This window comes from Lagenorhynchus albirostris, chromosome 1, assembly GCF_949774975.1.
Source record: "Lagenorhynchus albirostris chromosome 1, mLagAlb1.1, whole genome shotgun sequence".
Taxonomy (NCBI): Eukaryota; Metazoa; Chordata; class Mammalia; order Artiodactyla; family Delphinidae; genus Lagenorhynchus; species Lagenorhynchus albirostris.
The window spans coordinates 136,953,952-136,974,851 of NC_083095.1; the positions used below are offsets into that span (position 1 = coordinate 136,953,952).

A 20,900-nucleotide genomic window follows, 5' to 3' on the forward strand; every position below is an offset into this window, starting at 1 on the left:
TCATGTGGTGCCTAAGTGCTCCAACGTTATTTGTTGAAAAGGCAACGAATCCTTCTTCCACTGAATTGCTTTTGCACCTTGTGAGAAATCAGTTGGCTGTACTGGTGGTGAGTCTATTTCTGAGTTCTCTATTCTGCTCCAGTGATCCATGTGTCTATCTCTCTGCCAAATACCACACTGATGGCAGAGTTGTACACTAAGTCTTGAAATTGGCTAGAGCAATTTCTTCAATTTTATTCACCTTTCACAAAATTGCTTTAGTTATTCTAGTCCCTTTACTTATCAATATAAATTTTATTATTTTTTTTTCTTTTGGCACCTGGACAGGGACTTGAACCCTGGGCACTCAGATTAAAACTCTGTTGCTCTACCAATTGAGCTACCCAGGCACTCTCAATATGAATTTTAGAATCAGTTTGTCTATATCTTAGGTGACAAGTCTTTTAGAGAGTCAACCTGGGAATTGTCATACTAGACAAAATAAATTATAATAACATAATATGTAATAAATAATTATACACAAGCAGTTTTTTACTTTAATATAATATATAAAATCAGGGTTTATATGTATATTAAAATTGTATATTATTTTTTATTATTTTGGAATTGTAATTATTTGCTTCATTTACTTTTATATTACCTAACTGACATTTTTTAAACAAAATAAAAAATAGGACTACTTAATAGTGGAAGTTAGTAGTAACTAATTGTTGAACTGATAAGTAATACTTGTGAGAAAATATAACAAGATTTTATGTTTCTGCCCTCTGATACAGCAATTTATTTTAACTCTTGATTTCATATTTGAATATTGTAGGCTATAATTTAGTTTTTCTTAAGATGCATACATGTAAGAAATTTAGAGGAATATAAATTCAAAAGGGTATAGGATATTAATACATTTAACTTTAAAATAACAATGACATAATTCTTTCTGTCCCATGATACATGGGCTATTTTTTCTCCTTCTGTTTCCTTTTCCAATAACATTTCTCTACAAAGCCTGTAGCGTTTGTGATAAGTCGTGTTTTTCATGCAATGATAAGAGGAGCACAAACATATGGTTTCCTTTGACTTGCAGCTCTGCCCTCAGCCAATCCACCTACACTGATTCCTTGCGTAAGTCCAATGTGATGACATGAAACTAAATGTTTTCTCAGCAAACACTTCTTAGCCTAGGGTACTTAGAATTTTACTTATCAGCAACAGTAGATTTTTAGATTTATAGGAATTAGTTTCCAGCTTTCCAAAATGTCCATTTTCAAAACAAATGTTTGAAACACAATGTACTTTGAATCTACAGCCTTATTTTGATAGACTAGCTGTGTGTCACCCATTTTTTAAATCTTATTTTTATTGGAGTATAATTGCTTTACAATGTTGTGTTAGTTTCTGCTGTACAACGAAGTGAATCAGCTATATGTATACATATATCTCCTCCCTCTTGGAACTCCCTCCAACACAACCCCTCATCCCACCTATCTGGGTCATCACAGAGCACCGAGCTGAGCTCCCTGTGCTATATGGCAGGTTCCCACTAGCTATCTCTTTTACACATGGTAGTGTGTCTGTCAATCCTAATCTCCCATTTCCTCCCACTCTCCCCTTCCCCCTTACCATGTCTACTCTTCTGTTCTCTACATCTGCGTCTCTATTCCTGCCCTGCAAATAGGTTCATCTGTACCATTTTTCTAGATTCCACACGTATGTGTTAATATATGATATTTGTTTTTCCCTTTCTAACTTACTTCAGTCTTTATGACAGTCTTTATGACAGACTCTACATCCACCCACATCACTACAAATGACCAATTTTGTTCCTTTTCATGGCTAATATTCCACTGTATGTATGTACCACATCTTCTTTATCCATTCATCTGCTGATGGACACTTAGGTTGCTTCCATGTCCTGGCTATTGTGAACAGTGCTGCAGTGAACATTGGGGTACATGTGTCTTTTTGAATTATGGTTTTCTCAGGGTATATGCCCAGTAGTGGGATTGCTGGATCATATGGTAATTCGATTTTTAGATTTTTAAGGAACCTCCATACTGTTCTCCATAGTGGCGGTATCAATTTACATTCCCACCAACAGTGCAAGAGGGTTCCCTTTTCTGCATACCCTCTCCAGCATTTATTGTTTATAGATTTTTTGATGATAGCAATTCTGACCAGTGTGATACCTCATTGTAGTTTTATGGGTTTTTTAAAAGTATTTTATTGAACTATAGTTGATTTACAATGCTGTGTTAATCTCTGCTGTAGAGCAAATCAACTCAGCCATGCATACACATACATTCTTTTTCATACTCTTCTCTATTATGGTTTATCACAGTTTATCATGCTATACAGTAGGAGCCCATTGTTTATCCATCTTATACAAAATAGTTTGCATCTTCCAATCCCGAACTCCCAATCCATCCCTCCTACTCCTTTTCCCCACTGACAACCACAAGTGTGTTCTCTACGTCTGTGAGTCTGTTTCTGCCTCACAGATAAGTTCATTTGTGTCATATTTTATATTCCACATATAAGCAATATGCTATGGTGTTTGTCTTTCTCTTTCTGACTTACTTCACTTAGTCTGATAATCTCTAGTTTCATCCATGTTGCTACAAATGACATTATTTCATTCTTTTTTTATGGTGTGTAGTATCCCATTGTATATATATATACCACATCTTCTTTATCTGTTTATCTGTTTATGGACTTTTACATTGTTTCCATGTCTTGGCTATTGTGAATAGTGCTGCTCTGAACTTAGGGTTGCATGTATCGTTTTGAATTGTAGTTTTGTCCGGATATATGTTCAGGAGTGAGATTGCTGAATCATATGGTAACTCTATTTTTAGTTTTTTGAGGAAACTGCATATTGTTTTCTATAGTGGATACACCAAATTACATTCCTGGTGGACCCTTTAAAAAGGGAAATGCGGATACTCATCAGCACTGCCTTGACCTCTAAAACTACCCTTTAAGGGGGGCGGCAGGGATGGTCAACCCCAGACCACAGATGAGGAAACTGAAGCTCAGCAAAGATCAGGAATCCTTAAGAGGCCGCCAGCCGGAGGGAAACTGGGCCTTCCTGGCCAAGCCAGTGCTCTGCTGTGATATATCTGGATGATCTCACACCAGAGTACCTTTTGTCTTCAACATTTTTTACAATTATTTTTTATTGGAGTATAGTTGCTTTACAATGTTAGTTTCTACTGTACAGTAAAGTGAATCAGCTTTATATATATATATATATATATATATATATATATATATATATATATATATATATATATATATATATGTCCCCTCTTTCTTTTTGGATTTCCTTCCCATTTAGTTCACCACAGAGCACTGAGTAGAGTTCCCTGAGCTATACAGTAGGTTCTCATTAGTTATTTGTTTAATACATAGTATCAATAGTGTATATATGTCAATCCCAGTCTCCCAATTCAATCCACCCTCTCTTTCCCCCCCTTGGTGTCCGTATGTTTGTTCTCTACATCTGTGTCTCTATTTCTGCTTTGCAAATAGGATCATCTATAACATTTTCTAGATTCCACATATATGCATTAATATACAATGTTTTTTTTTCTCTTTCTGACTTACTTCACTCTGTATGACAGTCTCTAGGTCAATCCATGTCTCTACAAATGACCCAATTTCATTCCTTTTTGTGGCGGAGTAATATTCCACTCTCTCTATATGCCACATCTTCTTTATCCACTCCTCTGTTGAGGGACATTTAGGTTGCTTCCATGTCCTGGCTATTGTAAATAGTGCTGCAATGAACATGGGGTACATGTATCTTTTGGAATTATGGTTTTCTCTGGATATATGCCCAGTAGTGGGATTGCTGTGTCATATGGTAGTTCTATTTTTAGTTTTTTAAGGAACCTCCAACTGTTCTCCATAGTGGCTGTATCAATTTACATTCCCACCAACAGTGCAAGAGGGTTCCCTTTTCTCCACACCTTCTCCAGCATTTGTTGTTTGTACATTTTCTGATGATGCCCATTCTAACTGGTGTGAGCTGATACCTCATTGTAGCTTTGATTTGCATTTCTCTAATCATTACTGATGTTGAGCATCTTTTCATGTGATTTTCGGCCATCTGTATGTCTGCTTTGCAGAAAGGTTTATTTAGGTCTTCCCCCATTTTTGATTCGGTTGTTATTTTTTTTTTAAAAAATATTGAGCTGCATGAGTTGTTTGTATATTTTGGGGATTAATCCTTTGTCAGTTGCTTCATTTGCAAATATTTTCTCCCATTCTGAGGGTTGTCTTTTCATCTTGTTTATGGTTTCCTTTGCTGTGCAAAAGCTTTTTAAGTCTAATTAGGCCCCATTTATTTTTGTTTTTATTTTCATTACTCTAGGATGTGGGTCATAAAAGATCTTGTTGTGATTTATGTAAAAGAGTGTTCTGTCTATGCTTTCCTCTAAGAGTTTTATAGTGTCTGGACTTCCATTTAGGTCTTTAATCCATTTTGAGTTTATTTTTGTGTATGGTGTTAGGGAGTGTTCTAATTTCATTCTTTTACATATAGCTGTAGAGTTTTCCCAGCACCAGTTATTGAAGAGACTGTCTGTTCTCCATTGTATATTCTTGTCTTCTTTGTCATACATTAGGTGACCATAGGTGCATGGGTTTATCTCTTGGCTTTCTATCTTTTTTCATTGATGTATATTTCTGTTTTTGTTCTAGTACCATACTGTCTTGATTACTGTAGCTTTGTAGTATAGTCAGAAGTTGGGGAGCCTGACTCCTCCAGCTCCATTTTTCTTTCTCAAGATTTCTTTCATTATTTGGGGTATTTTGTGTTTCCATACAAATTGTAAATTTTTTTTTATCTAATTCTGTGAAAAATGCCATTGGTAGTTTGACCAGGATTGCATTGAATCTGTAGATTTCTTTGGGTAGTATAGTCATTTCCACAATATTGATTCTTCCAATCCAAGAACATGGTATATCTCTCCATCTGTTTGTGTCATCTTTGATTTTTTTCATCAGTGTCTTATAGTTTTCTGAGTACAGGTCTTTTTACCTCCTCAGGTAGATTTATTCCTAGACATTTTATTCTTTTTTGTTGCAATGGTGAATAGAATTGTTTCCTTAATTTCTCTTTCTGATCTTTCATTGTTAGTGTATAGGAATGCAAATGATTTCTGTGCAATAATTTTGTATCCTGTAATTTTACTGGATTCACTGATTAGCTCTATTCGTTTTCTGGTGGCATCTTTAGGATTCTCTATGCATAGCATCATGTCATCTGCAAACAGTGACAGTTATACTTCTTCTTTTCCAATTTGTATTCCTTTTATTTGTTTCTCTTCTCTTATTGCCATGGCTAGGACTTCCAAAACTATGTTGAATAATAGTGGCAAGGGTGGATATCCTTGTCTTCTTCCTGATCTTAGAGGAAATGCTTTCCATTTTTGAACATTGAGAATGATGTTTGCTGTGGCTTTGTCATACATGACCTTTATTATGTTGAGATGGGTTCCCTCAATGCCAACTTTCTGGAGAGATTTTATCATAAATGGGTGTTGAATTTTGTCAAAAGCTTTTTCCGAATCTATTGAGAATATCATATGGTTTTTATTCTTCAATTTATTAATATGGTGTATCACATTGATTGATTTGCATATATTGAAGAATCCTTGCATCCCTGGGGTAAATCCCACTTGATCATGGTATATGACCCTTTTAATGTATTGTTGGATTTTGTTGGCTAGTATTTCATTGAGGATTTTTTCATCTATGTTCATCAGTGATATTGGTCTGTAATTTCCTTTTTTTGTGATATCTTTGTCTGCTTTTGGTATCAGGGTGATGGTGGCTTTGTAGAAAGAGTTTGCGAGTGTTCCATCCTCTGCAATTTTTTGGAAGAATTTGAAAAGAATAGGTGTTAGCTTTTCTCTAAATGTTCGATAGAATTCACCTGGGAAACCATCTGGTCTTGGACTTTGTTTGTTGGAAGATTTTCAATAACAGCTTCAATTTCATTACCTGTGATTGGTGTGCTTATATTTTCTATTTCTCCCTTGTTCAGTTTTGCAAATTTGTACCTTTTAAAGAATTTGTCCATTTCTTCCAGCTTATCCATTTTATTGGCATATAGTTGCTTGTAATCATCTCTTATGATCCTTTGTATTTCTGTGGTGTCAGTTGTAATTTCTCCTTTTATATTTTAATTTTATTGATTTGATTTCTCCCTGTTTTTCTTGATGAGTCAACTAAAGGTTTATCAGTTTTGTTTATCTTCTCAAAGATCCAACTTTTAGTTTTATTGATCTTTGCTATTGTTTTCTTAGTTTTTATTTTATTTATTTCTGCTCTGATCTTTATGATTTCTTTTCTTCTACTAACTTTGGGTTTTCTTGTTCTTCTTTCTCTAGTTGCTTTAAGTGTAAGTTTAGGTTTTTTTACTTGAGACTTTTCTTGTTTCTTGAAGTGAGATTGAATTGCTATAAACTTTCCTCTTAGAACTGCTTTTCTGCATCCCATAGGTTTTGGGTCATCATGTTTTCATTGTCATTTGTTTCTATGTATTTTCTGATTTCCTCAGTGATCTCTTGGTTATTTAGTAGTGAATTGTTTACCCTCTATGTGTTTGTGATTTTCACAATTTTTTTTCCTGTAATTGATTTCTAATCTCATAGCATTGTGATTGGAAAAGATGTTTGATATGACTTCAACTTTCTTAAATTTACCAAGGCTTGATCTGTGACCCAAGATATGAACTATCCTGGAGAATGTTCCATGTGCACTTGAGAAGAAAGTGTATTCTGCCACTTTCAGGTGGAATGTCCTATAAAAATCAATTAAGTCTACCTGTTCTATCGTGTAATTTAAAGCCTGTATTTCCTTATTTTCTGTCTGGGTGACCTGTCTATTGGTGTTAGTAGGGTGTTAAAGTACCCAGTATTATTGTGTTACTGTTGATTTCCCTTTTTATAGCTGTTAGCATTTGCCTATATATTGAGGTGCTCCTATGTTGGTTTCATCAATATTTATAATTGTTATATCTTCTTCCTGGATTGATCCCTTGATCATTATGTAGTGTCCTCCCTTGTCTCTTGTAACAGTCTTTATTTTAAAGTCTATTTTATCTGATATGAGGAGTATTGCTACTTCAGCTTTCTTTTGATTTCCATTTGCATGGAATATCTTTTTCCATTCCCTCATGTTCAGTCAGTATGTGTCCCTAAGTCTGACGTGGGTCTCTTGTAGGCAGCATATGTATGGGTCTTGAAAATGTTACAACCAAAAGACACAGACTGGCTGAATGGTCGCCCATATTTTTGCTTCTATAAATTCATCATATAGGTTTATAACATCTGAAATGTCCATGATTTATAAACACTCTGAAGTGCACTGGATGTCATCAGGAGTTAATACTTTTTCTCAGGGAAATTGGCTTCAAAGCACAGAGGTAATTTTAACATGTGAAATAAAATTTTTATTCCAAATAAGTTACAATTTTTAAAAATTGTAAAAAATTGAGAAAGTCTTGTTTAACTTGGCTGTCCTTTTCTGATAATTCTTTTTTAGTTCTGAAACAGTCTTTTCCCCATGTTGCCCCCCAAAATTGTTTTTTTGTTTTGTTTTCTTTTTTTGCAACCATACATAGCATCAGGCAACACAGGTGCAGTCAGTTTGTCTTTTACTAGAATTTTTTATGATTGTAGAATAAAAACCATATACATTTTGGTTTTATTGTTCTCTTACCTTCATTCTCATCCTCAATGTATTTCCAAATTAGACAGGGCATTTTTCCTCCCACACACATTGAAAATATAATTTAAATGTAAGCCAACATTTTGATAGTCCTTTTATGAGTGTAAACAATGACAGCCATCTTGTAGTCATGTGTCCATGGAGGCTGTCTCCTTCCGTTTCTATAAAGCTACCACTATCATTAGTGTTTCTCCATGTTTTCAGAAAACTGAAAAGTGACCAAAAACTTTATGAAAGCCTCAAAACCACAGGTAAGCATATGAAGCCCCATTTTAACAATGCTACATAAAAGATGTGTGGGACATTTAGCAAGTAAGATCTTTTCATTTCATTTTTTTGGCAAGGAGTTCATAGACTGAATGAAATTTGCCAAATTTACATTTGTACCATCTGCCAAATATGCTGATATATGAGCAAAGTCTAGTTTGGATTTGGATGAGATATCAATAATCTTCTGTTTTATGTTTTCTGTGGTTCAGTTAAAATTTTCATAGAAACCAAAAAGATAATTTCAAGCTCCATTTTTCAAGTCAAAATGCTTAAGGGCTGGGGATGCATTTTCTGTTGTTGCTTTGATTTGACAAATAACTTAAAATGCTGTAGAAAGATTGATGGTGGTTAGACCTGATGTAATCAGCTCTCCGTGGTAAGTGGCTGTTACATTCCTAATCAGAATATCCCCTTTTGTTTGCCCAAAGGACATTTTAGTTGCAGCTCACAAACTTTAGTTTCAGAGGACAACAGACATGATGGAAAGGAAATGAAATGATGAAGTATGTTTGTGTGGTATGCCTACACCAATTCAGTGGCTGCTATTTTCAGCTGAGCATTGGAGTCTTTTTAGGAGACAAAAAAAAAAGAGAAGCTTTTGTCTTTTTAAGGGTATTTGTTTGTTTGCCCCAACTTGTGAGATTCAGTCTCCATACAAAGGGAAGGCAATGTGAAGACTCAGGGAAAAGACAGCCATCAACAAGCCTGGAACAGATTCTTCTTTCCCAGTCCTCAGAAGGAACCAACTCTGCTGAAATCTTGGTCTCAGATTTCTAGCTTCCAGAACTGTAAGAAAAGAGATTTCTGATATTTAAGCCACTCATTCTATAGTACTTTGTTACAGCAGCCCCAGAAAATTAATGTAGATCATATCACCTTCTCTACTATATCCAAGCCCAAATTATTTTCTGTATATTGTGCAATCTGCTGTTTTGTTCATTTACTTTTCTAACCCCTTGGTATGTGCCCTTCATATGTCATTAAAATAACACAGTCATTTAACCTTCTTTTCAGTGAAGGCTGGGACATACTAGCTAGGGTATTGCAATTGTTCTCATTTTTGCTATCTGAATTCCTGGAAAACATGGTCACAATATTTGTATAGGTAAAAACTGTACTAGCACTAAATGGATATGAAGCAGAACCATTAATCCACAGGCAAAGTAAAATATGAACTAACACTCACGATTCCAGCATGCCTAAGAAGCATATTTAGATCACAACATTTCAAGTGTTGCAATAATAGATGGTCCATTACTGTGGACTGTAAATCATAGTTGCCAATATAACTGATCAGTGAATAAAACAAAAGAAAAAAATTAGTGACAGGAATGATGAAAAGCAGATAATATATGCTGTATCTATTTGACACTAAAATGCATCCAGCCTCTATTTTGTGGCTGCCAAATGACTCTACAGTTTTTCTCCAATTTTTTTTCACTCATATCCCAAACCTGGGATATATCACATTCCACATAGGGACTTCTTAGGAAGTGGAACTATCAGTGCTCAAACCAGGGCAATCCTAGGCAAACTGCTGGGATTTTGATAGGGATTGTGTTTAACCTACAGATGAATTGGATCTAATTACTATGTAATGTCTTCTGGTCTTATAAACATGATGCTTCTCCCCATTTATTGATATTTAGGTCTTTGATTTTTTTTATCATTGTTTTATACTTTTCAACATACATAGCCTATATGTGTTTTGTTAGGTTTACACCTACCTTTGATATAAATGCACTGGATTTTACATTTCAGTTTCTAATTGTTAATTACTAATATTCAGAAATATAATTGGTTGTGTGTGTTGACCTTTTATCTTGTGGCTTTACTAAACTCACTTATTAGTTCTGGAAGGTTTTTGGGTTTTTTTTTTGTATTTTTTTTCCTAGGTAGTCAATCATGTAACCTGCAAATAGAGGCAGCTTTATTTCTTCATTGTCATTATGTAAACATGTGTTTTCTTTCCTCATCCTATTGAACTGGTCAGGAAGTTAACTCCCAATGTGAAAAGGAGTGGTAAAAGAGCCTACTCTTCCCAATCTTCAAGGGAAGCATTCAGTCTTCCACCATTAAACGTTATGTAATGTTAACTGTAGCCTGTTTTTTTTTTTTGTTTGTTTGTTTATGGTCCTTATCAGGTTGATGATTTCTCTTCTATACCTAGTTTGCTAAGAATTTTTTATCATGAACGGGAGTTGAATATTGTCAAATACTTTTTCTGCATGAATTGATACGAAAATGTGATTTTTATTATAAAGACTATGAATATGGTGTATTAAGATGATTGATTTTTTAATAATGAAGCAACTTTGCATTCCTAGAATAAATAAACTTGGTAGTAGAATATTATTCTTCTTTCATATTGATACATTAAATTTGCTAATATCTGCCGGAATCAGACATGACAGCCACTCCTGGAAAAACTCAGTCTTCTCCATTCTCTAGGACACTTCCAGGACTAACTTTCTCTCTTTTCACTTCCTTTCTGTCTTAAATTTTTACTTCCCTTGCCACTCCTTTGAGAAAATAGAGCACCACAAACTTCCTGTCACATACACAAACGTGCATACATCTAATCAGTCATTTTACCCTTCTGTCTTGTCCGTATAGAGAATGCATAACTGACTTTGTTTAAGGCTCGATCTCAACACTGGTTTCTTTCCAATGGTAGTGGAATATATTCGAGTTGTTGACCCTGACATGCTCAATTCTTTTTCTTTTTAAATCAATTTTAAAAAATTGAAGTATAGTTGATTTACAATGTGTTAATTTCTGCTATACAGCAAAGTGATTCAGTTATATATATGTGTGTGTGTGTATGTGTATATATATACACACATTCTTTTAAAAATATTCTTTTTCATTATGGTTTATCATAGGATGTTGAATATAGTTCTCTGTGCTATACAGTAGGACCTTGTTGTTCATCCATTCTATATATAAAAGCTTACATCTGCTAACCCCCACCTTTCACTCCATCCCTTCCCCAAACCCTCCCCCTTAGCAACTACAAGTCTGTTTCTATATGTCCATGATTCTGTTTCTGTTTCATAGATAGGTTCCTTTGTGTCATATTTTACATTCCACATATAAGTGATATCATATGAAATTTGTCTTTCTCCTTCTGCTTACTTCACTTAGTATTATAACCTCTAGTTGCATCCATGTTGCTGCAAATGGCTTTATTTATTTTATATATATATAATTATATATATATATATATATATATATATATATATATATATCTTACATCTTCTTTATCCATTTAGGCTGTTTCCATGTCTTGGGTATTGTAAATAGTGCTGCTGTGAACATGGGGGTGCATGTATCTTTTTGAATTATAGTTTTGTCTGGATATATGCCCAGGAGTGGTATTGCTGGATCATATGGTAATTCTATTTTTAGTTTTCTGAGGAACTTCCATACTGTTTTCCACAGTGGCTGCACCAACTTACATTCCCACCAACAGTGTACGAGAGTTCCCTTTTCTCCACACCCCCTCCACTGACATGCTCAATTCTTAAGTCACTGAAGTTTGTCTTCTGTTAAAATTTATTCCATTGAAATTACTCTTAATTAGAGGAAAATGATCTATTTATTAGTAACTTCAGTGCACATTATTTTAGTACTTCACAGCTCAACTAAATTTAACACTACTCTCATCTTCTCTTTCCCTTGGCATCTATAAAACCATAGGCAGCACAAGCTGAGTATGTGATATCTCAGCCTGTCAGAGATGTTCCAGTTAAGACAGAGAAGAAATACCTAAGCTTTTCCTTCCCATGACCTTTTACTCCTTCTACGAACATAGAAGGAATATCAGGAGCTATTGCACATCATGTGATGACAAGAAGGAAAAGAGGCAAATCACAGAGATGTTGAGCTTGACATCTACAAACCACTGAACAATTATCAATAGCCACCTACTTATCTCTGTATTTCTTTTTTTCCCCAGATTTACTGAGATATAATTGACCAGCATTGTGTAAGTTTAAGGTGTATGATGTGTTGATTTGATACATTTATAGATTGCAAAATGATCACCAACAAAATGTTAGCTAACTACTCCAGCATATCACATAATTATCCAGCACCTTGTAGATGGACCTTTTGGAAAATATTTGACCACCCCCCCCCAACCTTTCAATTGAGCCCAGCATGAAAATCCAAGAGCGATATTGGATGTTCCTTCCATGTGCCCCAAGATGCTGTCCCTGCAGGACCAGGTGCCATGAATTAGCCCTGTTCCACATCTGGTATGCCTTTTCCTCTGGGTCTGGCTGCCTCCAAGCCTGCATGGGAGGTGAGCAGCCCTGCCCGCATGGCTTGCTGGGGTCAGCTTCTCTTTTCTCATGACCCTGTCCTTCTCTCAAGATTTGGTCCTCTATAGCACAGGTGATGTGCCTGTGTCAGTGAGCTTGGGGAAGCTCTGGAGTGGTTCTCCCAGTCTCTCCTGGCAGAGAGGAAAGTAAATAAAAACACTGAGAGGTGAGGGGACTGCCTGCCCGGTGACTTCTGGGTTTGATGAAAAAAGTGTTCAGGAGTTACAGTTGCTGCAAACAGAATTAGGGCATTAGAGAAAGTGTCCAGTACCCCGCCTTGGCAGGGGAGACAGCTGTGGCCCTGCTCCAGAACTGAGACATCCCAGACATAATTTTACATTTAAAGGGACAGATTTGTTTTGATTCTGCAGGAAGTTCTGGGGTGAGAGGGAGGTAATTTTTTAACAGTTCTAAAATGTCTGAGTTCACTTTGGCTCAGGGTAAGAAGTGGCATCGAAGCCAGGGCACAGCTGCCTGAGTTATTGCAGAAATGCCCCCTACCTGCCACAGACTTCACAGGACGTCTACTAAAAGGGATGGATTTCGTCTAAGGACATGTGAGGCTTCTTCAGCACTTAGCACCTGCACCTGCCTGTTAAGTACTGTCATTTAAGTGATGAGAATCCTAGTTCCCAATTCAGGTTGTAATTCCCTCACCCAAATATAACTCCCAGGTTACTTCTTTTCGGGGTGATGTGACCTATGTGTTTGCCTCATTTTCCAGCTTCCCCAGAAATGGATCTGGCTTTAACCAAATGGTCTTTCCCAATGTCCTGAAGTTTGAAGGATTTTCAGTCTTATTAAAAGCCCATTTCTCTCTCTCCCCCTTGCAGGACTGAGAGTTTTATAATGAGATTTATCCCCAGGCACTGCCCCTCACCCCCTTCCTCACCCCATCTCACTCTCCGAGGGATTGCTTAGTGGCCCATTGCAATTCCAGAGTTGCTGGGTTGGAGACACCCCAATAGGCAACCTTCCCACCCCAACCCCACCTCCCTCTCCCAGGTGTCCCATGTGTGTTCCTCCAGCACCACTGATTAGAGACTGCTCCATCATCCCAGTCCTTCAGGAAGACCATGTTTCAAATCTTGGTTTCACTGCTAAGCAGGAACATGACTTGGTTAGGTCCATTAGTCTCTCCGAAATGAAGTTTCTTGATTTGTACAGTCATAATATGACTGCTTCCTCTAGAAGATTAATGTGAGGATTCATTAGAAAAATAAAACCCCTAGCCTTGTGTGAATGGATTGCGGGGTAGGGAGCTAAAAGTACAGACTCTAACAAGAAATTTTTTAAAAGGCATAAACTAAAAGGCAGGAGGTAGGGGAGCAGCTGGAGGCAGGCGGGTAAAAGTATAGGCTATGGACTCATTCAATCTGAGTCCAAACCCTAGCCTCTCCTCACAGGAAGACTTTACGATCTAGGGAAAGTTAATTACCTGCTTTGTCCCTGTATTTCCTCCACAGTGCAGATGTAATAAGTGCCTGCCTCACAAGGCTGTTGTGAGGATTAAATAAAAAGAGAAAATACACATAAAGGACTTAGTACAATGCCTCACTCTTTTAGTGCCCACAAAAACAGCTATTATTTTTCATAAAATATAGAAATGCAAGAAAGGAAATTACTCTAAATATTAACATTTATTATTTCTATGTGATGTGATTAGGACTCTTTTTTGGTTTTTAAACTTTTCTCTAGTTGTCAAAGTTCTGAATTGAACTTGTGAGGTCCATTTTGAAAATAAAACTATACACTTCACACATTTATGAGTCATGATGCATAGTGATGTCCCCGCCCTATTAGATGAAATAGTGGTATCTGTACATTTTGTAATTCCCATTCCCAACCCATAATATTTTGTTAAAAAGATAAAGTACACTTTTCCATGAATGATTGTATCACAAGAATCTTTAATGTTTACTTTAAAGTTTACTCATGGTGGGGTTGTATCTGTGTTTAGTAAAGTGTGCCCATGTTGCGCCCGTTTCAGTCCACATCACCACACTCCACAAGGATGTTTCCTGTGCCCAGGGAGATCACAAAGACAGGGGTCTTGACTTTTCTCTTGGTTAGGCCAGCTTTTCTGGGGAGTTCTTCCAAACTCTCCAGGACCAGTCTACCCAATACACATCATCCGTTCCATGTAAAAGAATAAGATGGAAAATGTCTCAATGTATTTCATAAGTTTAGCACGTCTCTGGTACAAAAAATTCAAGAAAGGTAGCACAAAAGCAAAAGCACCAACTGAGCTTACTTATAAACAAACATGCATGAATCCTACACTCTACCTAATATTACTGAAATTAATACATCATTGCATTAAGAGGTATAAAAGCACTGTACTGAAAACTTAAAAGTTACACGTGAAATACTGCACTGTAAATCCTGAATACTCTAATGTCCCACCCCCACCCCTCCACCGCCCTGGTGAGGGGCAGAAACCATCCATCTGCCTTCAGACCTTGCTAGTCCTCGGAGACACTGTTGCGGGGGCAGTGGGCAGTGGGGTTGGCCTCCCGCAGGGCTCTGGCCTCTTCCAGTGCTTCCCTGTAGCGGGAAGGCCAGGCCTGGGGGTCTTTCTTAAAGACCCTGGCCAGGAACTCCATGATCTGCATCTTGGTGATTTCACGGCTGGCACGGGAGCCCCAGAAGAACTCGTACTCAGGGGGCTCGACGTGGGGGACGCGCTGGTACTTCAGGTAGTTCTGCTGGACGAACTCCTCGGTGATGAGCTTTCTCACGTCTCCGAAGGTGGAGTGCTTCTTCCAAGGCCTCAGCCCTAGGATGCGCAGCACGTTCCAGACGGCACTCTCTCGGGCGCCGCGACCCTTCACGTAGATGAGGCTCAGGATCATCAGCAGGAGGCCTGTCATTGGCATGCTGTTGCTCAAAGCGACCCTGTCCAGCTCCTCGGGCTCCAGAGCTTTGACCAGCGAGAACTCCATGGTGTGTAGGCTGGTCAGCCTCAGGTGCAGCCCGAACACCCGGGCGAGGATGAGGCTGGTGCGCCGGAGGATGCTTCTGCACCACTTCTTGTAACTGCCGATGACATCTTTCACCATGTCTGGGAACCAGATGATCATCCTCTTCTGGTCCTTGACCAGAACGTACCACATGAGCTCGTGCGCCTTCTGCACCAGCTGGGCCGGGGCCGGCGGCGCCGGGCCGGGCTGCGCTGCGCTCGGGGCCTGGTGGGCGCGGCCTTCCTCCGCGGCCTGCTGCAGGGCCTTCGGGTCTCCCTCTTCGCTTGGGGCCTGGGGCGCCGGCGAGGCCAAAGGGGCGTCGGGCGGGCCTACGGGAGGGCTCTCCGGCCCTGGGAAGATCGCGGCCTGAGACGCGGGCAAAGAGGGTCCTCCGGGAACCCCGGGGCTGCTGTGCACCTCGGAGTTGGAGGCCTCGGCTGCAAAGTTGGGGTCGCACACATCCTTACTTTGTTCGGACATGTCTGCTCCGTCTGGCAAGGGCACGGCCGCCGAGTCCAGGAGCTCTTCGAGTCAGCGATCCCTCCTCGGACTCCTAGAGAGGAAGTGCGCGTTGCTACGCGCGGCGCCTTCCGCAGCGGCTGGGCAGGGCGGGGCAGCGGCGGGACGGGCCAGTGCGCCTGCGCGTCCGCGGGCCTGGCAGGCAGGCGGGCGGGCGGGGCGCCTGGCGGGAGGGAGCTGGGGGTGGCGGGTAGTGAGGACCCGAGGAGGGTAGAGGCTCCGCTAGAATATGGCATCAAGGATCACCACCGCCACCCCAGGCGTCCTGTTGGGGCTAAGGTCTTGGAGAGGAGGGGGCGGAGATGGATGAGCACTGGACAAGGAGCAAGTTTAAGGGGAAAGATGGTAACTTAAGCTTAGGAGATGTCCAATTGGGTATATCCAGAATCAAGTTAAGAGATGAGTCCCAGAGCAAGACCTAGGCTGGTGTGTCAATTTGGCTTTCGGACAAGTGTGAGAATGTAAACAGAGAACAGTCAGGATTGCTCAAGAAAATGTGTAAACTCTGAAAAAGATGTGGGAGATTGGAATTCTGAGGAATAGTAATAAAAATTGATTGATTCCCTACCAAATCAAGGGTTATAAATGAAAAATGCAGAAGGTAGTCAATCTGTGTGCAGTGGAAACTTTCTTGAAGGTAATATACTAATGACGTTCTTAGTGTTTTAATGGTCATTGATTTTGGTTTTCCACTTCCCTTGGGTGATTTTGATGTAATTTTTAATTTGTTTCATTAGGATCCCATCACACAGATTGCCGTATTTATTAGCACAGACTTGTATGATGGCTTTCATCCTGTTTGTCCAGGATCTTCCTTCCCCTTATGACTGCTGCAACCTCCACATTTGTTCCTGTGGAAACTTCACCTTCTCACAGGACCCCAACCCCACCTTTCACAGAGACTGACTGGTCCCATGTTGGCAACCACACCCAAATCCCTCCCAAGACTTTTTTTTTTTTAATTAACATAGGTCCCCTACATCGTATATGTCAGACTTTCTCAGATGACCAACGACATGAGATGTAACATATTGGTGTTTTTTTTCAATTTTAGAAAACAAATCTGCAGTGGGCAAAGACAAAGCTGACACTCCCAGAGAAGCATCCTTGAATAAAGGAATAGGTGCAGGAACCTCTGGATCCAAGGTTCCTGAGGATGACCAGCAACCCTGGTCTGAGCCAATGTGGTCTTTCAACCCTTCCTGGGTTTCCTCCAGCCGACAGCTTCTTAAGTATGCCCTCCTGAGTCTGGTTATTGTCAGTTGAAACGCAAAGCATATTTACAATATTGTCTTGACATTTCTAGAATCCTCTCTTTATTTGCTTATATCCCCTTTCTCATTTTTCACTTTATTTTTTCTCAGGTAGATTGACTTCAAACGGTCTTCCATGCTGTTTTTCTATCTTTGGATTTTCATGCTTGTATCACCTTTAGCAGGACCATTCCCACACCAGTCCAATAGCACCCCTTAACCTCTTACTTCACGAGGATAATTCCTACAGATCATTCAGATATGTCTCAGTGGGATTTTTTTCCTGTTCATCATTTTCTTCTTTAATTTATAGATTTCTATTTTTTAAAAATATCTTACAGGGTGGTGTCAGTTATATTAGTTTTTTTTAAGTATGTAAGAATGACTCAAATAGATTGATTGCCCCCATTCTTCTTAAACTCATCCTCAGGAGCACAGGCTCGGTATGAACCCGTGTCCCCTGCATCGACAGGCGGACTCTCAACAACTGCGCCACCAGGGAAGCCCTGGATATTTATTCTTTTTCTAACTGTTTGGGTTAATGATTGTGTTCGTTTAAGATTTTTTCAATAATGAAAATGTTTGAGCCTATAATTTAAATCTCAGCTCAACTTTAGCCATGGACCATAATTTTGCCATTGTGAGACTATGAAAATTAAATCCTCCTATTTCACCTTCCTAGATTTAATGAATTAATGATCACAAGCTTGAGCACAACAATTAACACTTATATAGAAAAAGTAGGAAAGCAATTTTACAAACAACAATTTAAAAATTATAGGAGCTCCTGATGCTGTGAGATAACAGAGCTCTGGCCAGAGAATTGCTTGTGTTTCAGCTGCTGCCTGAGCTGGACTTGTCCTCATTTTGGTGAAGTTTCCCATGGCCAACAGTAAACTCCTACCTCTGCCACAGCTCACTCCACACCTTTCTTCTATTGGGAGGGTTGTTTAATACTATCCCAGAGCCTGTGGACTGGAACCACTATGATGGATTATACTCAGAGGGTTTAAAACTTTAGAATTGATGCCAAGTTTGAAACCAAGTACAGAGTAAACCCCTAGTGCTGCTCACCATTGGAGCCCAACTGTACACCTGCTAATGTGATATCATTTTCTTCCAGGAAAAGATTGGCTGAAGAGGGTGCATTTCTCAACAAAAAGAAAATCCATGGAGAGGGGGTGGAAAAAAGTAAAGCTTGGGATATCCCTTAAATAGAGAAAGTGCACCTGCAGATGTGTCATGGGAGAGGACAGTAGCTTGGTGGCTTGATAGTAACACCTAATAATGTGTCACTCCGTAACCCAGAGATGCAGACCTTCAGAGAGATAAGATAAAAAGGCAGATGACAACTGTGGATGGAAGAGGAAGTCAGTACTCATGAGGCATCCAAAACCTCTTCAATTCAAGGGTCAAGATTTGGGTCTGGAGCTCCAGTGATGCCTTGCCTTGCCAAATACTGTCTAATTTAGGCTCACTGGTTATCTTCAGAGTTGGCGCTATTCGATGTGGGCAATAAGTCCTCTTAGGGCCAGCAGCTTAGACGCAAAGGCCTGAAGGTTGCAAAATATCTCTCCCCATAGAACTCATGAAGGGCCACTCTTTAAATCAAGATTCTTTAAATAGAAGTTCCATGGATGCAAGAACTATATGGAGAACTTTTAACATAAAATATTCTAGTGTGGACAGTTTTGCTGGTGGGTTGCTTCAAACTCTGTAATGTGGAAAAGATTACACAACTGTGGAATAGGCTGTTCTTGGCAGACTCAGGAATAGGAGGAGAGGCCTGTCCTGGCACTGGTTTCCATAGCGAACAGAGGGAGGGGGGGTCACCCCAGAGCCTCCCATGGACAGCGTACATGCTCATAGTGCAGAGGCCCAGAGGCCCCGAATGAAATGTGAATCCTTCTGGCTCTTTCCTGTCCACATAGGCAGCAACCCCACCTTGGAGCCCCCAGAGGGGCCCCAAATGCCTTGCAGGCCAAGGAATTGAGACAGAGAACTTACATTAATGCATTCAGCAAATATTGAGCAATGTCTATCATGTGCCTGAAAGATTTGCATTTTAGAAAAGTAGCTCAGTCAGGGGAGAAACCAATCACATTGGGACTGTTTGACAGGCTGCCCCCTTTTAATTAGAAAAGAATAAGAAGTGAGGACAGGCAGTGCTGCTGTCCGCAGTTGGGAGGGTGAGGGAGAGGACACAACCCTGGCCCTTCACCCCTTCAGTCTCCCTAGGGGACACTGTGCATGCCTGTCCAACTGAGGCCTAAAGACACCTCTGCAACCGGAGACCTTCTAGTCCTGTCCAGACCCACAGTGCAGCCTGCCAGCACTCAAGGACTAACAGGGTCAGGAGTGTCTTTTAGAAAAGTCAAGTGGAATCAGAGTTAAGTCTGGAGTTGGGGGCAGGTAGAGAAGCAGAGGCAGAGAGACCAATTAGGAGAGTTTTCACAGGAATCCACTTAAAAATGGATGATTGCTTGCATTTCATCTTCATTATGCAACTATTTATGAAACACTACATCTCAGTTATTTTGCCTGAGGAAATAAATGAGAAGGAGAGAAGTGGTCTCTGCAATCCACAGTGAGGAGAAATGGTGGAGAAAAAGGGCCATAAGCAAATAAACAAGTTAGTAATTAAATAATCATCATGCATTATGTTGCCATGCATATCTCTTGAGGTACAATGTTGTTGCAGAGAATAGAACAGAGGCAATGGATGCTCAGTAGGGATGTAAATAGTAAGGAAAGGTGAAGGGAGATGGTGAATACCAGGGACCACTGGGATCCTGTCTCAGGGTGGCTGGGATTGAGCAATATTGTGGATCCAGGATATGGAGGCACCACTTCCTGAGACTATTCAGAGAGATGTACCTGGGAAGAGGGAGGGGTCGTGCCCAGCAGGTATCTGGGTATGTATGTCTCAGGAAAGACGCCTGGACTGACAGTAGAAGTTTGGGAGATAAACATGGTAAATAGCACCACCTTGAGAGACTGTCTAGAGCAAGGTTCTTCAAAAAGAACAGTCCTGGCATGAGAGTGGGACAATTTTTCATTGTGTGAGACCATAATGCACACCACACAAGTACCAACATCTGAACACCTCTGTCCCTATCAACACACATATGAATGCCTTCCGGACATGGGAAAAGCAAAAAAGAAGTGTAGGAAAAGAAAAAGAAGATACCTTCCCCCTACACAGCCAAAAACCCTTTTATGGGCAGTCTGGTCTCTAGTTGAGAACCACTGAAAATTACAAGCAGGAGTGAGGAAAGACAGAGCTGACCAAGAAGCCCAGGTCATGTAAGCCTGTTTCCAGACTATCATATGACTTTGCTCACTGGACCTGTTCTAGGACCTGTTAAAATAGATTGCTTCATCTTCAACATCTTCGTGAAGATAAATCCTGTTCAGTCAGACCCGGGGTACAAGTTTGTGGTGCGTAATTCTTTTTACATGTTGCTGCATTAATATGCTGATATTTTGTTAAGGATGCTTATGTAAGTATTCATCATAGATATTGGTCTATAATTTTCACTTTTTGCATGGCCTTTATCTGGTTTTGGTATAAGAGCCTCTTAAAATAACTTGGAGAATGTTCCCCACTCTTCAATTTTATGGAAGAAAATGTATAGAATTGTTTTTATTCCTTTTTAAAATATTTGGTAGAATTTTTTCAATGGAACCACCAGTACCTAGAAATTTCTTTTTCAAATGGTTTGTAACTACCAATTCAACTTGATTGTAGACCTATCAGCTTATCTTTTTCATTCTGGGTGAATTTTGGTGCTTTGTGGTTTTTAAGGAGTTGGTGTATTTCATCTAAG

The 20,900-nt window shown here is 39.5% G+C and overlaps 1 protein-coding gene and 1 non-coding gene across 2 annotated transcripts; both read right to left on the reverse strand.

Moving 5' to 3' along the window:
- Positions 1-316: 316 nt before the first annotated feature.
- On the reverse strand, positions 317-389 carry TRNAK-UUU (transfer RNA lysine (anticodon UUU)). Its single transcript has one exon. It is a non-coding gene; the product is annotated as a tRNA-Lys (tRNA).
- A 13,836-nt stretch (positions 390-14,225) lies between these two features.
- Positions 14,226-15,874, reverse strand: NDN (necdin, MAGE family member). The gene has a single exon (XM_060170361.1). The coding sequence runs from the start codon at positions 15,776-15,778 to the stop codon at positions 14,801-14,803; it is 978 nt and encodes a 325-aa protein (XP_060026344.1). The 5' UTR covers positions 15,779-15,874; the 3' UTR covers positions 14,226-14,800.
- Between the last annotated feature and the right edge of the window lie 5,026 nt (positions 15,875-20,900).

Coding starts and splice junctions, on each gene's coding strand:
- NDN (XM_060170361.1), bottom strand. CDS start 15,778: ATGTCCGAACAAAGTAAGGATGTGTGCGACCCCAACTTTGCAGCCGAG.